The sequence below is a fragment of the Podarcis melisellensis genome, assembly GCF_964234715.1.
Source record: "Podarcis melisellensis genome assembly, chromosome: 9".
Lineage (NCBI taxonomy): Eukaryota > Metazoa > Chordata > Lepidosauria > Squamata > Lacertidae > Podarcis > Podarcis melisellensis.
Genome location: NC_138541.1, coordinates 3,194,074 through 3,215,278, shown reverse-complemented (window position 1 = coordinate 3,215,278; position 21,205 = coordinate 3,194,074). Strand labels below are relative to the sequence as shown.

General features: G+C 46.3%; 1 protein-coding gene across 3 annotated transcripts; it reads left to right on the top strand.

The window, feature by feature from the left end:
• The first annotated feature begins 3,323 nt into the window (after window positions 1–3,323).
• On the top strand, window positions 3,324–15,579 carry LOC309378057 (uncharacterized protein). Of its 3 annotated transcripts, none has more exons than XM_081925847.1 (9): window positions 3,324–3,432; window positions 5,157–5,283; window positions 5,963–6,100; window positions 7,795–7,902; window positions 8,918–9,016; window positions 10,788–10,874; window positions 11,905–12,065; window positions 14,731–14,840; window positions 15,309–15,579. In XM_081925847.1, the coding sequence occupies exons 2-9, from the start codon at window positions 5,271–5,273 to the stop codon at window positions 15,481–15,483; spliced, it is 891 nt and encodes a 296-aa protein (XP_081781973.1). In that variant the 5' UTR covers window positions 3,324–3,432; window positions 5,157–5,270; the 3' UTR covers window positions 15,484–15,579. The 3 variants fall into 3 exon arrangements, with proteins under 3 accessions (XP_081781973.1, XP_081781972.1, XP_081781971.1); XM_081925846.1 differs by having other exon boundaries at window positions 3,330–3,450; window positions 5,156–5,283; XM_081925845.1 differs by having other exon boundaries at window positions 3,338–3,450; window positions 5,152–5,283.
• Window positions 15,580–21,205: the final 5,626 nt, after the last annotated feature.

Genomic DNA, 21,205 nt, shown 5'->3' with positions numbered 1-21,205 from the left:
CTGATTAAGTGAAGCAGGAATTTGGAGAAACTCCCTTAGGCATATTTAGGGTGCCTCTCAAGTTACTAGGAGACGACATTTTGGTCACATCCATACCATGCATTCAAAGCACATTCCTTTTCCCCAAAGGATCTGAGGAACTGTAGTTTAGGTAGAAGGTAAAGGTAAAGGACCTCTGGACAGTTAAGGCCAGTCAAAGGTGACTATGGGGTGTGGCACTCATCTTGCTTTTCAGGCTGAGGGAACTAGCGTTTGTCCACAGCCAGCTTTCTGGGTCATGTGGCCAGCAAGACTAAACCGCTATTGGTGTGGATATGACCTTGTGCTCCTCACCAGTGTAAGGTGAAGGGGTACTACTTTGACGGGGCCCCTGGCACAGTTTTCAACCCAGCCTTGGTCATCTCCTATTTTGAGGATTCAAGGACCAAATGCCCATGTGTGCATGTCAGAAGAAGCATGCAAAGCCCAGGGGAGGCGCAGGTATGGTGAACACAGCCAGGTGCAGCTTAGAGGGACCTGGAGCAAAGTAGCCTCTGATGAGCCTCTTACTCGGTCAGGGTTATTTGGTTGTGGGAAGCATTAGCACCAGTCTAGATGCCTGCTTAGTGTCACACAATGCTCACAATATACCATCACTCTCAGGAACTGTAGGGAATTAATATGGCACATAGATGCAGACATCTGGTGCTGCTTTGATCATTGAGTTGCAGGTGACTCTGGTAGACCCTGAGGTCTTAAGCAGTGATTTCTGAGCTCCACAGGGAGCCATCTGTTATATAAGCATTAATATACAACACATCCCCCCCCCAGAAAAGTCTGCAATATATATATATAGATTGAGATTTTATTTTTAAAATGCTGAGTAAGACCATTACAGGCTTTGTGACAAAAGTAATTTCCAGCCTAAAGTACGTCTAGGATTGATTCTGGGATCATTTGTTTGCTAATAAATTAAAACTGTTTTATCGCTGAATCAAAGCAAATTACTACTATCTCGCATTCCCCTGTTCCTTTCTCTTTTAACATTCATTTCCAGAGAGAGGGAGGGAGGGAGGGAGGGAGGGAGGGAGGGAGGGAGGGAGGGAGGGAGAAAGAAAGAAAGAAAGAAAGAAAGAAAGAAAGAAAGAAAGAAAGAAAGAGCATTATTCTATGAAAATCATAGCCACACTTTCTTTCAGAACTCTTTCCATAACACACTATAGATCTCTGAATGAACAAGGTGGACTTGTCTTCCAAGGCCCCATGACACTTCAGTTGCCTATGGAGTAAATAACCAAACAAGACATTATATACGTTGATGGACTTGAAAAGGCCTTCAGACCTCTTAACACGTGTATGGTGAATTCATAGCAGCACTCCCGCAACCTTAACAGTTCTTTGTGATGTCAGCAGAACTGTGCATGGTCCTCTCCAACAAGGTGCAAGTGGGTCTACTTTCCACTCTTTGACCCACACTTCAGTACTTCCACTTTGTCCATCAGTTCCTCCCTTTTGGAGATGACCAGGTCTGAGAGAGATGATTCCCTTGTTGCATATTCCACCTTCTGAGAAATGAAATTGTCAGTGAGGCAACGGAGGAATTTGTTGGACCTTCCATTCTTGAAAGAGTTTGAATTCCAACAGATATCAGGGTAGTTGAAGTCTCCCATGACTACTATCTCTCTCCTTTTTGAATGTTTGGTAATCTGCTCTAGGAAGGCATTATCAAAGTCCTCTGTCTGGCTTGGAGGGCTATAGCAGACACCCCCAGTAAATAAATAAGTAAATAAATTTTATTTGTATCCCACTCTCCCCAGCCAAAGCCAGGCTCAGAGTGGCTAACATTATATTAATAAGACAATATGCATAATACAATATGCAAATAAAATAACATTCAGCATTCATTAAAACAATATAGAATAATATTAAATATCAGCATTTCAAAATTAAACAGAAATCCACACAACAGTTACAATAAATAATTTCTAAACTCCAATCAATAAAACAACAGCAAACCACAGTGCACAACATAATACAATACAAAATGAGAAGCAGAGACTGGAGGGTGGGGCAAGGCAGGTGGAAAGAGGCCTTGTCTGATGAAGTCTCTCCCCTCATAGTAGGGCCACTGTTCTTTCCCTCACCTACATTTTTTACCCATATACGCTCATCCTGCTTTCTATGCTCCAGGTCATGGATCTCGCCACAAGTGTACATATCCTTTACATATAATGTTGCTCCTCCTCTCTCCCTGTTTGCTCTGTTCCTTCTGAACATGTTATAACCCTCACCTCAATTTCTACATTCCAGTCATGAGTCTCATCCCACCAGGTTTCAGTAATGCCTATTAGACCATATTTGCCATCCTGTACGAAGAGCTCATTAGTAATGTTGTATTTATGTAACATTTTAATGTGTATCTGTGTAATATTTTGTCTAAATTGTCTGTTGTTGCTTTTATTTCTGTACACCTCTAGTATGCTCCCTTCATTGGAGCACAGACCTTGTGAAGGTGCTCCTCCACCTTCTGATCACAGGAGAGTTGGAAGCAATAAAATGTTCATGCGCAACCCCCCCCCAAAAAAAACCCACCTGTGAGACTTTTTCTTTGCCTTTTATGCATCCCAGTGTTCTGCTAACCTGTTCTTCACCATTGCTGACAGAAATTAATGAAGTTTTTTTCTTAATACAATGCTTTCTGGACTCTTCCCACGATTGTTTCTCGTTGGAAAAGTAGTACAAGGCCCTATTATGCATCTTCCATTGTGGGTCCTTCAGCAATTCAGCAATCTAGTCTTGGGGCCAAGGCAGCGATGCAGGAATAGCAGAAAGAGAAAAGAAAGGAGGATATTCAGTAGAAGCCAACTTATGCGTTCATGCAGATTAAAAAGCAAGAGCCTATCAGGTCAAAATGTATTGCTCGCTGAATTACAGTACACCCCAGTACATCATATCAAAGCTGCAATCCTGCAATGAGCCCAACCTCTGAGGAGGCAAATACATGAACATGTTTATTTGAATAGTAGACATAGATCAATTGCTTCAGAGACTCCCAACTTTGATAGCCAGATCTGCTCAGTTTCCAGACTGCCGATTGGAAGAACTCTGACATCGGGGTGGAGGACAGATCCCCTTACACTCCTCTTCCTGTCTTGTGCCAAAGCTCTTTCCTTGCAGCATCTTTGCAAACTGTAGTAACAATTCTTTTTGGGGGGGAAGCAATATAGTAGATATGAAATGAACATTTTCCCTGGGTTTATCCTTTCTGTGCAATTCCTATTAGGCATGGCAGATAGCCAATCAGGAAAGAGCATAAGTTGAGTGGGAGGTGTTCCTAGAATGTAGAAGGCTCTACATCACAAGGAAAGCGGTTCTAGGTATTGGGGGGATGAAAGAAACTCATGAAGAAACCGAGGCAGAGAGAAACTTGGAAGCAATACTGTCTCTACAAGGAAAGGCTATGATATTGTGGTATTTTAATTTCAGAAAAAGGCAACTAGGGCTATCGTCCCCTGGTCCTTATGGTGAACGTCACAGGGGCCATAATCTTCATCAGATCTCTCTCTCCAGAATCAAGGACACAGCCCCAACCACAGAGAGGGATATCTGATGTCAGATCCGCACCCCCTACTGCCATGGAAACCTCTGCAGCCCTAGCCCAGCAATGTTAGAGGCTGGGAGCCAATGACTAAATGCTAAAAAATGGAACATTGTTTGGTGAAAGTTTGGTCTAATGTCAGAGGAGGGCCATGAGATGACTTGGATCCAAAGGATCCAATGCCTTCTTGTTTAGGGAAGTTTTGTTTGGCGTTTTATTGTGCTTTTAATTTTATGTTGGGAGCCATCCAGAGTGGCTGGGGAAACCCAGCCAGATGGGTAGGGTATAAATAATAAATTATTATTATTATTCACACAACATATTCCCAAAGCAGGAACTCATGCATGCCTGCCCAAGTGTTGGTATAAATCAATCCCATTTATTTCCCTACCATTGTTTCTAACAGGAAGGAAAAGGGCTAAAATATAAAATTAAAATTGTAAAATAAAGTAAAATAAAATAATAAAGGGTCTGGATGTGAGCCTATGGGGCAGGGCATTGGACAAGGTGCTACAACCACCTTTGGTCCTCCCTTCTGCACGCCTCCACACTCACGTCTAAGGCTTGAGTGGGTGGGTGTCAGGATGCTGTCAGCAGCTCCCGACTGGTTGCCCAGGAAGGGAAGGTTTCTTACTGTCCTTTTTTAATTTAAAATTTACAGAGAGAGGCTATAGAACCCAGCCTCTTGGATAATGAAATTGTCCCGAGTGAATCTCAACCTCCCCCATCTCTCCCACTTCCTCATTCTTCATTCATCTTCGTCAACATCATCATCACCACCACCTCTACAAGTGCTGCTATGTGCCCTCTGTCTTTGAGCTCTTTGCTCTCCTACTTTTAAGGCTCCACCATTTGGGGGAGCTGCCAGATGCCCCCACAAGTGGCCCTGCAAAGTGTGGGTGGGAATGGATGATGCTCTTTTCAATGCTACAATCAAGCTGCCATGTTTTTAAATAATAAAAAAACGAACAGGGTGGTGATACAATGGCTACTGCAATCGACACAAGATAATATCACCAAGGCAACTACCTGTAAAGAAACAATAAATGTCAATAAAAATGGCAAAAGTAGTTTCTTTCCCAAATCTGTTTCATCTTGAACTAGCAAACACAGTAAATATTGTCTCCACTTGTGATATACCAGTGGGTCAGTGCTCAGGCAATCCGAAGTGCCGTCGCTAAATCTCTTAATCATCAAGCTGTCAAGATCTATTGTAACAGAACTGCACTGAATTAACACGTAGAATAAGAAAAAATAAAATTAAAAAAAAAACTGAGAATGCATCATTAAAGCATACCTTTGTAGTAAATGATATACAAGAGAACACAGTATGTAAACGGCTTAAAGCAGGGATATATCTACAAGAAGAAATGTGAGACTATAACTAGTCCATTCATACATACATAGTTAATACCCCGTGTCCCACTAATACAAAAATAAATAAATTTACCTGCCCATTTGTGGGAGCTGCCCTACCAGCTGCCCCCACAAGTGGCCCTGCAAAGTGTGGGTGGGGTGGGAGGGGATGATGTTCTTCTCAATACTACAATCAACCTGCCATGTATTTAAATAAGGCAGGTCTGGGATGTTAGCGCTGCGGCTGAAGAAGCCACTGCTCTGTGACTCCTCTTTAAACACCAGACCCTCAGCAGATCAGATGACATGAGGCACCAGCACAATCAACACACATGAAATGGCGGAGGCAGGTAGGTAGCCTCAGACTTTTGTTTTCTCTTCAGGAGAATTCATTGTCTCTGGCCACAGTTCATTCATGGTGGTGGTGGTGGTGGTGGTGGTGGGCCTCCATACGGCTCTTCCAAGTAAGTAAGCAGGGCACCATTTCCCATTCCTCCCTGTACTTGTTGCCAGTGGCGGAGCTTCATGCTTCGGCACCGGGGGGGTGGAGAGGAGGTGGGGAAGGGGCTGGCATGTGTCCCGGGGTGGGGCATGACACCTGCAGAGGCGTGGCGCCCAGCGTGGGTGGGGGGCTCAGAGGTGATGTCACCCTACCAGGGTCACTTTGCCGGGGGCGGTGCGCTCCCCCTGCACTCCTCTTCTTCTGCCAGTGCTTGTTGCGTGCAGCACTGCTTCCATTCCAATGCTATTATTCCTCATCTGCTAAAAAGTAAATTACCGGTACTCACCTTCCTGTCTGTTGCGGTGAAAATGTGGAACTTACATAATTGACATAACTTAAAATTATTCCACCCCACTCACTTGAGTGCAAAGTAAGCACAGTGCTGCTCTGGGCTCCTTTAGCAGAAAGGGCGAGAGAAATCTCTAAAATTAATTAAAAATAAAAATTCATCTACTGAACATTGCTGTACATTGATGGAAATGTGCGTGTGATTCTTCTGCTGCTGCTTCCCACCCCACCCCACACAGCAACTGCGAAAACAACAGGAAATGTGAAACCAGCAGCAACAGCAAAGCAGCCAAGAAGATTCAGTGGAGTCAAGAAGTTATTCCAACGGAATAAAAGTGGACCAAAGGCACCCCCAGGGAAAAAGCCAACATTTAAGGGTCTGTAGTAGCTTGTTGTTCACAGGATGACAGGAAAGCAGAAGAAAGGGAGGTTGGTGGATGGGAAGGATCTGGAACCATTCATGATGGCGACGGGTGGCATGAGTAGCAAAGCCTGACCAGCTGTTTGGGCCCAGAGGTTGAAGGACCCAGCACATGTGGAATTTGCTGCCACATAGCTCAGTTGATTAGAGCATGGTGCTGATAATGCCAAAGTCGCAGGTTTTGATCCCCGTGTGGGACAACTGCACATTCCTGCATTATAAGGGGTTGGACTTGACAACCCCAACTCTACAATTCTATGATTCTTTGATGGAGTGATGGCCACCAACTTGGAAAATGTGCCGGTCCCGGGGGATTAGAGTCCAGTCCAAGGTCGAGGGTGTGGTATGGGGGCTGTCTGTCAAGGCTGAAGTGGGGTCCAAGGCAAGGAGCCGGGTGAGGTCAGGAACTCTGGCAGAAGAGCAGGACAGGGTGCCGGCAGTAACTGGTTACCAACAATGTTGCTCTCGCAACCTGGGACTGGGCTGACTGGCCTTTATCTCCTCTGAGGCATAGGGCAGCCCTGGTCCACAGGTGACTTGCCACTCCTGGTCTGGAGGCGAGCACTCCTCCTACAGGAACTTAGTTCCCTCCGCCTCTCTGCTCTGAGCCTCTGCAGCTCAGGAGAGGCTGGAGGGTTACTTGCCCCAGAGGCAACCTCACCTTCCCCTGATGGGGCTGAGAGTGGAGCACCTGCAGGCAATGGGTCCTCGATCACCTTCGGAGCCAGAGCAGATTCAGCTGGTGTCTGCTCCTGAGGATCCGGCACAGGTGAGGGCCCTTCAGGTTCAAGCCCCAGCCCTGGCTCAGCTGGTCCTGAAGGCGGGGACTCCTGTGCAGGCTGGGATTCCTCAGGTTCAGCCTCTGAATCTGATTCCCAGGCCATCACAGAACACTTTAAGAGGGGCTTAGGCAAATTCATGCCAGATTAGGCTATTGGTGCCTACTAGCCACAATGCATTCCTGGCAGATGGGGAGAGTGCTCCTGTACTGTACTCACAACCTGCTTGTGGTGCATCTGACTGGCTTCTGTGAGAACAGGATGCTTGACTAGATGGGCCTTGGGTCTCATCCAGCAGTCAGGCTCTTCTGATGTTCTTAGGAGCAAAAATCTGGTGTTTGAGTCCACTCTCTTGCTGGCTATGACACACACTGTGTGAAATCCATGTTGCAGATATTAATATTGTGCAGTCTGAAGCGACTGGGTGTCTGAAAAAATGACCCCTTTTGGAAATGAAGCATTGCACAGGCCCATGAAAATATTGTTCAAATTTTACTAGCAGAACTCTTCAAAATAAAACAGATCCAAATGATACATCCAAAGATATTCATACAATGTCTTGTGCTGTTCAGCACAGGCTCAGCACCTTAGAAAATATGAAATGATCCAAACAGACCTAGAAGCAGAGGTCTGTCTCTCCCACAGCCTTCATGCCAGCCTCCATCGGCCTTAGGCGGCTTACTCTCCCTTCAGGAGAGCTTTATTTGCATATTCACTCCATGGAGTTTGGACTCAAAGGCAACTTCCTTCAAAATGGAGATTTGCTTATCGAGCTGAACAGGTTACTGTGAAAATCTTGTTTGTTGGGATTGCAGTGGGATATTGGCTATGGATGATTGAAGCATCATTTTCTTTTCTCTTGTCCTTCAAGAAAGGCTCATTGGGGCAAAAGCAATCCTCTATTCTCCGTACGCTCTATATGCTGCCATGATGGTTCTTGTGGGCTGCATCGTTGTCTCAACTATTATGATCGTCTTGTGTAAGTAACACTTGCAGGGAGCACGGTGGAAATCTTCAGGTTTACTCTGATTCTCTGCTTCACTGTCAACCTTTCGAAAAGAGAAGGTGCAGTCCAAACTCTGCCGAGGCCCACTTCCTCTCATTGGTTTCAGTAGGTGAGGTAAAGGCCTGGCTAAAACTTTCCCATTGAAATCAATTTTTCTCCACTGCTGCCCCTCAATAACCGCGTAAATACTTGGTGTGGACAATACAGTTACTCCGATGTGAACAAAACTGAAATATACTCGAGTGTTGATTTCATGCTCTTTATTCAGCTCATAGTAGTGAGGAATTGAAGTTCCCCCGAAATGTCTGCTTTATATATATTATTTACACAAGGGGCTCCACGTGATTGGCTAATTCTAGGATTCTCCTGTAGGCCAATCAGGTTGCGGATTCACTTCCACCTAGAGTTGGATTGGGTGGCTCCTGCGGACCAATCGGACTGCTGCATTCTGGATCCTATTGTGTGTGTGTGTGTGTGTGTTTTTAAATTAATCATGGATCCTATTGTTCTAGGACCAACCAGACTGCTGCATTCTGAATCCTATTGTTCTAGGACCAATCAGGCTGCCACATTTTGGATCCTATTCAACTCAGTACATAGCAAAACCCATTGCCTTTTTTAAACTTGTTGTTATCTTTAGCTTGTTGTTTAAGCAGGGGCGATACTAGGATTTATTTCACCCAGGTGAACACCTCCATTTGGCAAACACACCCAATGCACATTTGTGTGCACACAGTCAGGCTCGGAGCCTCAATGGCGTTCCTCTGGAGGCCTCATCCCATGCGAAAAACCTGGCTAGCCCCCTCCCCCCTTGTAGTTACGGCTCTGTCTTAAGCGAGCTGTGAAGGCTTCTTCCTGTCTCAGCTTGTGTGGCTGGAGAAATCTACAATAGCCCATGCTCTGCGTGTGAAAGCAAAGCTGTACTTCCACTTGGCATGACTAGTATCAGAACATTTGTATAAATTTCCCCCTCTCACCTTTCCATTAGTTAACCGTGAAATGAGAAAAAGAACCATCTTTCTCAAAGGAGTGAATGAGATTTCAGATTACATGGGCAGGAAGTATCCAGATCTCCAGAGTTTGGAAGGTAAGCAACGAGTTGCAGCTGGGATGCTGAGCCTCCCCACTCAGCCCCTCCAATCATATTTTCTCCCAGCAGAGCATATTCCCACTGGTATGTCTCTGTTGGGACAGAAACCACAGGATGATGGGTGGGTTGCAGTGGTATATTGGTGGGTAGAATAAGTTTTTATTTTAACTGTCTTCTGCCAGGTATCTGGGAATCCGAACCCCCCCCCCCGACACACACACACACACAACAGGCATCCAGGGAAAAATAGACAGCAAAAGCTCTTAAAGGTAAAGGTAAAGGGACCCCAGACCATTAGGTCCAGTTGTGACCGACTCTGGGGTTGCGGCGCTCATCTCGCTTTAATGGCCGAGGGAGCTGGCGTACAGTTTCCAGGTCATGTGGCCAGCATGACTAAGCCGCTTCTGGCGAACCAGAGCAGCGCACGAAAATGCCGTTTACCTTTCCGCAGGAGCGGTACCTGTTTATCTACTTGCACTTTGATGTTCTTTCAAACTGCTAGGTTGGCAGGAGCAGGGACCGAGCAACGGGCGCTCACCCCATCGCGGCGATTCGAACCACCGACTTTCTGATCGGCAAGAGCTTTTGCTGTGGTTTAACCACAGCAAAAGCTCTTACCAATGTCTTTTATTCAATATTCACAGAGAGAGGCTTAGAAAGGCAGCCTCTAGGAGTAATGGCGTTGCTCAATCTCCTCCCCTCTTCCCTTCTCGCTTGTCAACAGCCCCACCCCCCTTACAGTGGCTGCTTAAGGCCATTTGTCTCTTAGCTCTCTGCTCTCCTACTTTCACTGCTTTCCGGGTTCTGGGAGAAGGGGAGTCTGGAATGCTTTCTAGTGATAACATGTCAGCCAGCTGCCCCAGCACTGCTTCCTATCCCCTTCTCCCATTCTTTCCCAGCTTTGCCCCTCCTCTATCTCTGAGCTGTGACCTTCTGCAAACCACTATTGTAAATCTATACTGTCTTCCTCTTCTCTGAAAGTTTGAGGATGAGGTCTCCACCATTCCTCCTCAGTCCAGTCCCTGACACTGTCTGTCTGTCTCGTCCCTCATCCCAAATGGAGCCCAGGGCAGCAAATTCACCCATAGAAACTCTTTTTTTAATGTTTGGGTGGGGTGAGTGCTCTAAAAGCAGTTACAGTTAGGACATCTTTTAAAAAGTACATTTAAAGCAATAAAAAAATTCTCTCTACCAGTGACCTTAGGGGTGCCCGGAACAATGTCCTTCAGCCATTAAATGTTTGGGTAAACAGGAATGTTTCCAAATTCCTCCCAAAAAACAATTACAGAGACAGTCTCACAAACAGGGGGCCACCAGTGGAAAGGTCCTAGCATAAGATAACATCAACCTGGCAGCCCTTGGCGGTTGCACCACCACAAAGGCCTTGCTTGATGATCATAGGGTCCATGATGGTTGATATTGCGGAAGGTGCAACGTTCGCAAGGAGGATGGTGGTACGTAACATGAGGTTCCACTGTACTCGCCTGTAGTCTTGCTGACACAGCCCTATCTAACTTTGTTTACTACTAACGTCTATTGTGCCTTTGTGGCCTTTGCCTGGATACATTTTGTTCCAATGCTGTTATCAACAGAGCTGTTTGAGCTTTATGTGCATAGCTGTTTGAGTTTATGTGATAGGGGGTGGTGGTAATTGACTTCCACTACCTCAAAGCTGAGTGGGGATTGGAACACACACACACAAAATAAGGATAAGACTGTAGCTAGTTGCTTGAGATTTCCCTGACTTGAATTTTGTCAATCTTTTAAGATGTTGACAGAATTAAGGTAGCTACGAATTTATCATTGCGGCTGACTGAAGAGAACAAAAAAAATCAGGAACTGCAAGTTGCAATTGGTAAGTTACTCTGAGACTGTGATGCTGAATAATGCAGGGAGAGCCCATTACAAAACAAAAACCTGTTATTGACTTTAGAGGGGCGCTGCCAACCTCTGTATCTGCCACTCAACTTAAACTGGTTCCAAAAACCTGTCTGCAAGATGCCAAGCAGTGGAAATCTCTTCTGCAACCACTGCTGTTCAAATGCTGTTCTTTATATATCACACTCAAAAACCGTTCTGAAAGCTTTTAAAATGAATGAGCCACATACAGGTCTAATTTTACAGCAGACCTGGCAGAGCTCACACATACCTCTCAACCTGTGTCTGGTACTTTTGCCTGTCTGTGTAGATTTGTTAGAAAACTGGCTAACAAATTTTCAACGCATGTAAAAAGAGAAACAGAAGAAAATGAAAAAAAAATTCCTTCCAGTAGCACCTTAAAGACCTGGAAGGAATTTTTTTTTGTTTTGACTATGGCAGACCAACACGGCTACCTATCTGTAACTTAGAAGAAAATGAATTATATATCTCGGTGAAAATAGGCTAATGTGGTTAGAATAAACAATCGAATCCTGTTGCAAACTTTCCTGCTGCAAACATTAATGTAACTCATTAATATAATATATAATAAAATATACTGAGACTTTGTAGTACAGTGGTGCCTCGGGTTAAGTACATAATTCATTCCGGAGGTCCGTTCTTAACCTGAAACTGTTCTTAACCTGAAGCACCACTTTAGCTAATGGGGCCTCCCGCTGCTGCCGCACCGCTGCTGCACGATTTCTGTTCTCATCCTGAAGCAAAGTTTTTAACCCGAGGTAATATTTTTGGTTAGCGGAGTCTGTAACCGGACGTGTATGTAACCTGAAGCATATGTAACCCGAGGTACCACTGTATAACAAGGTCTTGGTATATCACCTGTTTCACATTATAAATAATGCTTTAAGCTCTGCAGAGACATTCAAGCTATCTTCTGATGAATATCCTCTCTCTCTCTCTCTCTCTCTCTCTCTTTATTCCTCACATATTTGTGGCTTGATGGAAAGATGACATTTTGGGAAGGCTTGAGCAACATTGGACGGTGTATAACAAGAGGTTATACTTGTTTGATATCTTTAAACCACCCAGAACTTGGCAAGACTGTGCAGATTATTGTGCGGGAAAACCTTTCTCCGGAATGATTAATGTTGAAAGTAGAGATGAGGAGGTTGGTTGGATGCTGGAATACACACAAAGCAGGGACAACCCATCACAGTATGATGACTACATAGCCTTCAAGTCCTATAACAGCTGCTTCTTGCTCCTCTCCTCCATGAGCAGTAAGAAGTCACATTGACCAGAGGAAACTCCATGGGTTTGTGTTGTTTTCTGTAATATCCATTAAGGAGGAGGAGAGCTAGAGCTAGTCACAAAGCAGTTACTCATTCCCCAGTAAGCAATAGTGTGCTAACTCTACCCTCCACCCACTGGCTACACATTGACTGACAGCATTAAAACAGAAGATTATATCACTTTATTTGGACAGTCACAAATTAAAGTTCAAACTAGATGGGGGTACTGTGGCGATCACACAGGGTCCCCGGTCGTTTGACGGTCTATTGATCCCTGTGCCACCACTGTGATTGCCTTTTCGCTGCCACCAACCCGTTTCTCTCGGGTACACACGGAGTCCAGGCAGTTGTTAACATTAACAAATAATCAAGTTTTTTTTATAAGCATGAACAAGTTTAAGGTTTCAGTTAATTTTTCTTGTCAATTTCTTAATTGTGGTTTCTTTACTGACCTATACATTCCTAACAACTTCAAACTTATTATCCCAACTATCTATCTGACTCCACCTAACAGTTCCTCTCACTCCCTCACCACACAACCCGACCAACCCACAGACTTATCCTCCCTCTTCCCTCTCCAACTCCCAACTGACTTTCCAACAACTCCAACTCTAACTCCTCCCCTTGGGTTCCCACTGGCCAATCACATCACACTCATTTAACCCTTTCCTTATGACCCACCTAGGAGGGCAAACGCCACAGGTACCTTTTTTGGGGGGAAGCAGCTCCCCAAAGTTGAGGTGAAGAGGTGTGGTGGGGCTGATTTTCAATGTGGTGGCCTGAGGAGGATCTAATTATTTTTCTTACTTAAAAGCAAAGCAATGGCTAAGCGGTGCTCCAGATGTCTGCAAATGAGCGCCTTGAAACTGGCGAAATGGTGCGACAGCAGCTGGAATACTGGCACACAGTTCTGGTTGCCTCACCTCAAAAAGCATATTGCTGGGCATGCAAAACAATCAAGCAGGTGGAGCAATGACTCTGTGAGGAAGGATCACATGAAAGAGGTGTATGCAATTTTGCTTCATGTAGAAGAGGAATAAGAGTTTGGATTTGATATCCCACTTTATCACTACCCTAAAGGACCGTATAGATAGTCATGGTTTTCCCAGTAGTGATGTATGGAAGTGAGAGCTGGACCATAAAGAAGGCTGATTGCCGAAGAATTGATGCTTTTGAATTATGGTGCTGCAGGAGACTCCCATGGACTGCAAGAAGATCAAACCTCTCCATTCTGAAGGAAATCAGCCCTGTGTGCTCACTGGACAGACAGATCGTGAAGCTGAGGCTCCAATGCTTTGGCCACCTCATGAGAAGAGAAGACTCCCTGGAGAAGACCCTGATGTTGGGAAAGATGGAGGGCACAAGGAGACGGGGACGACAGAGGATGAGGTGGTTGAATAGTGTTCGCGAAGCTACCAGCATGAGTCTGACCAAACTGCGGGAGGCAGTGGAAGACAGGAGTGCCTGGCATTCTCTGGTCCAGGGGGTCACGAAGAGTCAGACACGACTAAACAACTAAACAACAACAAAGGAGTCTCAAAGCGGCTAACATTCTCCTTTCCCTTCCTCCCCCACAACAAGCACTCTGTGAGGTGAGTGGGGCTGAGAGACTTCAGAGAAGTGTGACTGGCCCAAGGTCACCCAGCAGCTGCATGTGGAGGAGCGGAGATGCGAACCCGGTTCCCCAGATTACGAGTCCACCGCTCTTAACCACTACACCACACACTGGTAGAGAAAGAGCGTAGAGAAAAGTCTTTCTCCTTGTCTCATAATGCCAGAACTTAGGGACATCCAATAAAGCCAAACTTTGGAAGATTCAGGCCAGACAAAAGAACTTCACACAACACATAATGAATTTGCTCCCACTGGAAGTCGTGATGGCTACTAACTTGGATGGTCTAAAAAGAAGTTTAGACAAATTTGTGGGAGAAAGGTATATCAATGGCTAATAGACACAAAGAATATATTATGCTTCCACTGTTGGAGGTATTATTCCACCCAGTACCAGTTCCTGGGAATCCCAGGTGAGGAGAATGTTGTTGCACTCTCAGTCCTCTTGTAGGCTTCTCACAGGCATATGGCTGGCCATTGTGAGAACAGGATCCTGGCCTAGATGGCCCCATCTATCAGTAATTGATTAGTGTACTTTCTCCTCCAGCAGGAGAAAGATCATGCTTCCACTGGAACCTCCTGGATGGAGTCTTCAGAACCAGAGGAGAGCAATGTGACCTACTGAGACCTTGAGGGAGGTGGCAAAATGGGGTCCTCTGGTGTGACTGATCTGTCCTCTAAGCCTTCCATGAATTTTGTATGCATTGGGGCCTCTTTTCAGACATTTCAAGGAAATATGCACAAGGCAAGGGCAAATCCTGCTATTGTGGTGTCCCCCCCCCCACACACACATTATATCCCCACTAAATATCTGTAAGGAACTATTTTCTTATTGGGCAAGGGATGTTGTCCAAAAAACATTTAAGAAAAATATATATAGCTTTTTTGTTTGTCTGTTTTCAGTAAATATTTTATTATTTTCTTCTGCAGTTATATTTGGAATCACAACTCAAAGGCTCAACTTATGATTTCTGGATTGGAATGTATAAAAGGGGTCATGCCTGGTCATGGATTGATGCAAACCATCGGTTTCGTGAAGCGTAAGTCTAAACAAATTTCTTCTAAGGTCTGGGTTATACAACATTGTGTGTGTGTGTGTGTGTGTGTGTGTGTGTAAAATATATATATGTGTGTGTATGATTTTTTGGGAAACCAAACCCAGTGGTGGATATATGCCAAGTTCCACCACTGGGTTTGGTTTCCAGAAAACCTAGATATTCATTTCAAATTTGAAAGGGAAGTTTGTAAAAGGCTAGGACTGTGTTGTCTTGGAACATGTATATGTTCTCAGGGCACAATGTGCAATCCAGCTTAAAGGCCATTTCAGGAGAAGAAAAGGCGGTGCCTGGCAAGCCATTGCCACAGTTGCCAGACCATGCCGGCCAGAGGATGTGGCTTTGCTCAACTCCTCCAGCTCAAAGAAAAACCTTTTTCTGCAGCCCACACCATCTCCATGCCATAGAAGCCAGCGGACATCTAAATTGATTCATGCTTCCTCTTCTTTTCAGTTACTGGATGCGTGGGCAGCCAGATAACAGGGGCTTTGCACGTCCAGGAACTGAGAACTGCGTTGGACTAATTAAAAATTGTGCTAGCCAGCTGAAATGTTGGCATGATGCCCTCTGCTCTTCTAAAAAAAAATGCATTTGTAAGATGCTTCCTCAAACGAAGTGGCTTACATGAAACTGGATTCTAAGATCTCTGTAAAAAAACAACAACCAATGACGATGGAAAAAGCCCACCCCCTTAAAAAATAAATAAATGCAGAGGCAACTAAAATGGGTGGTTATTCAGCTCAACGCTCAGGTCCTAAGAATACATCGCTTCTGCTTTCTTGAGGCTTAAACAAGAATCCTGAAGTTAGGTTGTGAGGGAGAACCAGTGTTGTTGAATCACCCATCCAGAGATGAGCAGTGCTCTTAAACTCCTCCATCACGTTCCAAACAAAACAAAACAAAACAAAACAAAAGAACCCCTCCCAATTTACTCTGCCTGCTCCCTGTTTGGGTTGGTGTTATCCACCTCCCCCCACTTTAGTGCCTGTTTGAAACTGGAAAAGGGTTGGGTCCTTCAGAGCCAAGCCTTCCCTGCCCTCCCCCTCCTCCCAGCATGCTCCCAGACTCAGTGGCGGAGGGGCGGAGAGCAGGTGGGGGCAGGGCTGGCGTGTGTCCCAGTGGTGTGCATCCTGGGGGTGTGCCGTGGCGTGGCACCCATAGGGGGATGGCATCCAATGCAGGTGGGGGCAGCTATGATGGCACCCCACTGGGATCGTGCTGCCGGGGGTGGTGCGCTCCCTCCGCACTCCTCTTCCTCCGCCAGTGCCCAGACTACCACCGACATGTACCCTTTCCAATCCTATTAATGCCAGTGCTCCTATGTCTCATAAAAGGGGCCCTAGGAATTCTGGATAATTATATCCACCACGATTGCTTCCTTATTATGTACTTCTGATTTCTAGTTCATCTTCATCTTGATGAACTATCCAGCCTTCACCAACCTAATACCCTCAAGATGTCTTGGACTATGGTTCCCATCAGCTGTGGCTGTTGGTAGCTGTTGTCCAAGATATCTGGAGGGCACCAGGTTGACAGTGGCGTAGTGTGTGGGGTGCAGGGGGGGGGGCCGTCCGCACCAGGCACAACATCTGGGGGTTAGGGTTAGGGGGCCCAAATCCACAGGTTAGGGGGCGCAAATTACTTGCCTTGCCCCGGGTGCTGACAACCCACGCTACGCCACTGCAGGTTGATGAAGGCAGAGCTATATATTACAACATCTTTTAAGGGCTACTGTGATCTTATATCAGCTTTCTTGAACCTGATACCCTCCAGGTGTCTTGGGCAAATAAGAATACAGTGGTACCTCAGGTTAAGAGCTTAATTCGTTATGGAGGTCCATTCATAACTTGAAACTGTTCTTAACTTGAGGTACCACTTTAGCTAATGGGGCCTCCCGCTGCTGCCGCCGCGCGATTTCTGTTCTCATCCTGAAGCAAAGTTCTTAACCCGAGGTACTATTTCTGGGTTAGCGGAGTCTGTAACCTGAAGCGTCTGTAACCCAAGGTACCACTGTAATAAAATTTTATTTGTATCCCGCCCTCCCCTGCCGGAGCTGGGCTCAGAGTGGCTAACATCATATTAATAACACAATATACATAAAAACAAGCAGTCAATCGATTAAAATGCATCCCAAAATTAATTAAAATAAGTTATAATTAAAATTAAACTAAGCAAATGGCGGTCCTCAGCTTAAATTGAAAGAGGTTAATACTTGCCAGGACCACTGTTTCCACTGATATTATAAGGGCCTGTGAGTGTGCTGGGAAACTTGCTTCATGCTTGTTCTTATACAAAGAGAAAGTGAGTCAGACTGAACCCTAGCCAAAGGCCTGGCGGAACAGCTCTGTCTTGCAGGCCCTGCGAAAAGATGTCCCAAATCTTGCAGGGCCCTGGTCTCTTGTGAGAGAGTGTTCCACTAAGCTGGGGCCACAACTGAAAAGGCCCTGGCTCTGATTGAGGCCAGTCTGACCTCCCTGGGGCCCGGGATCTTCAGGGTGTTGTTATTAGCAGACCGACAGGTCCTCCATGGGACATACCAGGAGAGGCGGTCCCGTAGGTACGAGGGTCCTAGGCCATATAGGGCTTTAAACCAGCACCTTAAACCTGATCCTGTACTCCACTGGGAGCCAGTGCAGCTGTATAGTACTGTGATCCCACGGCAAAGACCCCTAAGTAGTCTCACTGCGGCATTCTGCACCCGCTGGAGTTTCTGGGTCAGTTTCAAGGGCAGCCCCATGTAGAGTGAGTTACAATAATCAAGCTTTGAGGTGACCGTTGCATGGATCACAGTGGTGAGGCCAGGGCGAGAGAAGTAAGGGACCAACTGCTTAGCTTGGCGGAGATGGAAAAATGCCCCTTTGTTATAGCTGCAACCTGTGCCTCAATAGAAAGGGAGGCGTCAAAGATTACACCCTAACTCTTGATGGAAGATGTTGACACTAGTTGCGCCCCTGCAAGGGATGGGAGTTGGGCCCCCAACCCCATATCATCTCAACCGAGCCAAAGGACTTTGAAGGATTTAACCTCAACCGGATCCCACGTATCCATCCAGCCACGGCTTTCAGACATCTCGTCAGTGTGTCTGTGGCCGAGTCAGGGTGGCCATCCATCAAGAGATAAAGCTGGGTGTCATCAGCATACTGATGACAGCCCAAACCAAAATTCCGGACGAGCTGGGCGGGGGGGCACATATGGATGTTAAAAAGCATTGGGGAGAGAATTGCGCCCTGCGGTACTCCACACACCAAGGAGTAGTGCGATGACAACCCCCCTCTAGCTCCACCCTCTGTCCCCGACCAGAGGGGAACGAGCACAGGCATTAAAGGACTGCGCCCCGAATCCCTAGATCGGTGAGGTGGTGGTCTAAAAGTTTGTGGTCGACCATCTCAAAGGCTGCTGACAGATCGAAAAGAATCAACAGCCCCAACCCACCTCAATCCAGCTGCCTATGGAGGTCATCTATTGAGGTGACCAGTGCTGTCTCGGTCTCATGCCCAGAGTGAAAACCAGACTGGAATGGATCCAAAGCCAATGTTTCATCCAGAAATCCGCCAAGCTGGTCAGCTTCCGCTCTCTCCATCACCTTACCCAGGAACAGAAGATTTGAAACTGGGCGGTAATTTGATAGATCTAAAGGATCTAATGATTTTTTTTTTAAGAGCGGACACACCACTGCCTCCTTCAATTCCCCTGGGAATGTCCCGGTGCCAAGGGACAAATTGATGCTCTCACCCAGTGCCAAGGGACAAATTGATGCTCTCACCCAGTGGAGCCAGTGTGGTGTAGTGGTTAAGAGCGGTAGTCTCGTAATCTGGGGAACCGGGTTCGAGTCTCTGCTCCTCCACATGCAGCTGCTGGGTGACCTTGGGCCAGTCACACTTCTCTGAAGTCTCTCAGCCCCACTCACCTCACAGAGTGTTTGTTGTGGGAGAGGAAGGGAAAGGAGAATGTTAGCCGCTTTGAGACTCCTTCGGGTAGTGATAAAGCGGGATATCAAATCCAAACTCTTCTCTTCTTCTCATCTGGACATGCTCTAATCAGCCAGGACAGGCACGGGTCGAGAGGGCAAGTGGTGGGCTTTCCAGCATGGAGGAGTTTGTCCACATCTGCTGGGAGGATCTGGTCAAAGTGGTCTAATACTGGACCCGAGGCCAGTCGAGGTGCCTCCAGTTCCATTATTGTATCCAAATTGGCAGGGAGGTCATGGCAGAGTGACAGGACCTTATCCGCAAAACAGCTTGCAAATGCCTCACAGTTGTAAGTCTGATTTGTATTTAAATTTGACTGTCCCTCTAGGGACGTTAGATACCTAATTATGCTAAAACGTTGTGCCGGGCAAGAGCTAGCGGATGCAATGGAGGCTGAGAAGTAAGACATGTTAGCCTTCACTGCCATCTCATAGGTTTTCATAAACGCCCTATAAGATGCTCTTGTGGCTCCATTGCAGGTACTGTGCCATACTCGCTATAGCCATCTGAGGTCCCGCTTCATTTTCTGGAGCTCCTTTGTAAACCAGGGGGCCTGGTCTCTGTGGGGTTGCAAAGGGCACCTAGGTGTGATCTCATTGATGGCCACCAAGAGCCGGGTATTCCTACCCTCAACAAGCTCAGTCAATGAGTCACCAGGGGGAGCAGCATCCCGCAAGGCCTGACAGAATCGATCAGGATCCATCAGCCTTTGCGGGCGAGCCCAAATATGCTCACCATCTAAGCAGGGTGGGGACGGGAAGTCAATCCTGGCTTTCAGGGCATAGTTATCAGACCATGGCAGTTCCATCGAGGGGGACATGATCACATCTATGCCTGCACCAAAAATCAGATCCAGTGTGTGGCCTGCTTGATGTGTGGGGCCCAAAACAAACTGGGGGAGCCCTAGTGTTGCCATGGAAGACACCAGGTCCAGAGCCTGTAAGGAGGGGGTGGCATCAGCATGGACACTGAAGTCCCCCAATACCAATAGGTTGGGGAACTCCAAGGCCCAGCCTGCCACCACCTCCATTAGGTCTGACAGAGTACCTGCTGGTGCGCTAGGTGGCCAGTACACCAGCCAAACAGCCAAGCTCTTCTCAGCACACCACACCAGGCCGACACATTCAATGCCAGAGATCGATGGTGATGGCAGAACCCTGAAAGAACAATCTTCTCGGATTAACAATGCCATCCTTCCCCCCCCCCCCCGGCCCATGGTCCACGACTGGTGGAGGACGGAGAAACCCGGGGGCGCCATCTCTCGTAAGGCAACTGTTTCCCCTTTGCACACCCAGGTCTTCGTCACACAAGCTGGTCAACCCCCTGTGAAGTAAAGAAATCTCACAGGGTGGCGGTTTTATTGCCTATAGACTTGGCGTTGCACAACACCAGTGACCAAGGTGAGTAGTCCTCACCCTACCTTCATCCCTCACAATGGGACACAGATTGGAAGGGGTGCGAGCATATCCATATCTCAGACCCCTTCGCCTGTGTAATCCGCTCCCACCGCCATACCTCCCTCACCCCTCCGCAGTAGTAATTCCAAGCCCCATGCCCGCCTCCTTTGAGATCATTGATGTTATTCTTTCCCAGTTTACTATTCCACTTATAATATCAACAGCTCAATACACACAAATAAGATGGGCTGACTAGTTATCTGCAGAACTATTACATTATTTGACAACCTCCTATTGCAGTTTAAACTAACTGACTAACCAATTAATTAAAATTGAACCACAAAACAACTTGCAAACTAAACAAGCTACCATGTAACATACATTCGAAGGTGGGGGATATCTGGCCCTCCTGGCACAGATATTGGGCACTAAGTTGGGGAAGACTGCCTTCAATCATGGTTTCCCAAATGTGGTTACAACAGTCTTTCTCCTGAGAGGCTGTGGGCAGCAAAGCCTTTTATTAGCCTGTGATCTGTAGTTAAACTACAGGAACTGTTAACTACTCCTTAAACTATATTTAAGTAGTTGGGAGGTAAAAACTGCAATCCTTAATACGCCCCGGAGGGTGAGAGTGTTGTGAACAAATGTTGGGATGTTTTAGAAAACTTTTAAAACTCATCAGCAGAAAATTAATTTCAGTTTATGAAAGGTGAAGGTGTGATGTACAAATACAATTAAAGAAAATCAGTTATACATTAGACTTAAATTAATCTCCAGAAAAACAAAATGTAAGGTACAGTTTTTACCAGAATTTACAGGAGGGGGGGGGGGACACACACCCTTTCCTATAAACGAGATATTGTGCCATAAACCATTTCTCAAAATGGTACCATTCACAACGACAGCCTACCCCCATCATTGTGCTGTCCTGTCTCCTTCTCTAAAGTGTGCCCGTATAAAAGGGTAGACTGATTGCGAAAACCCT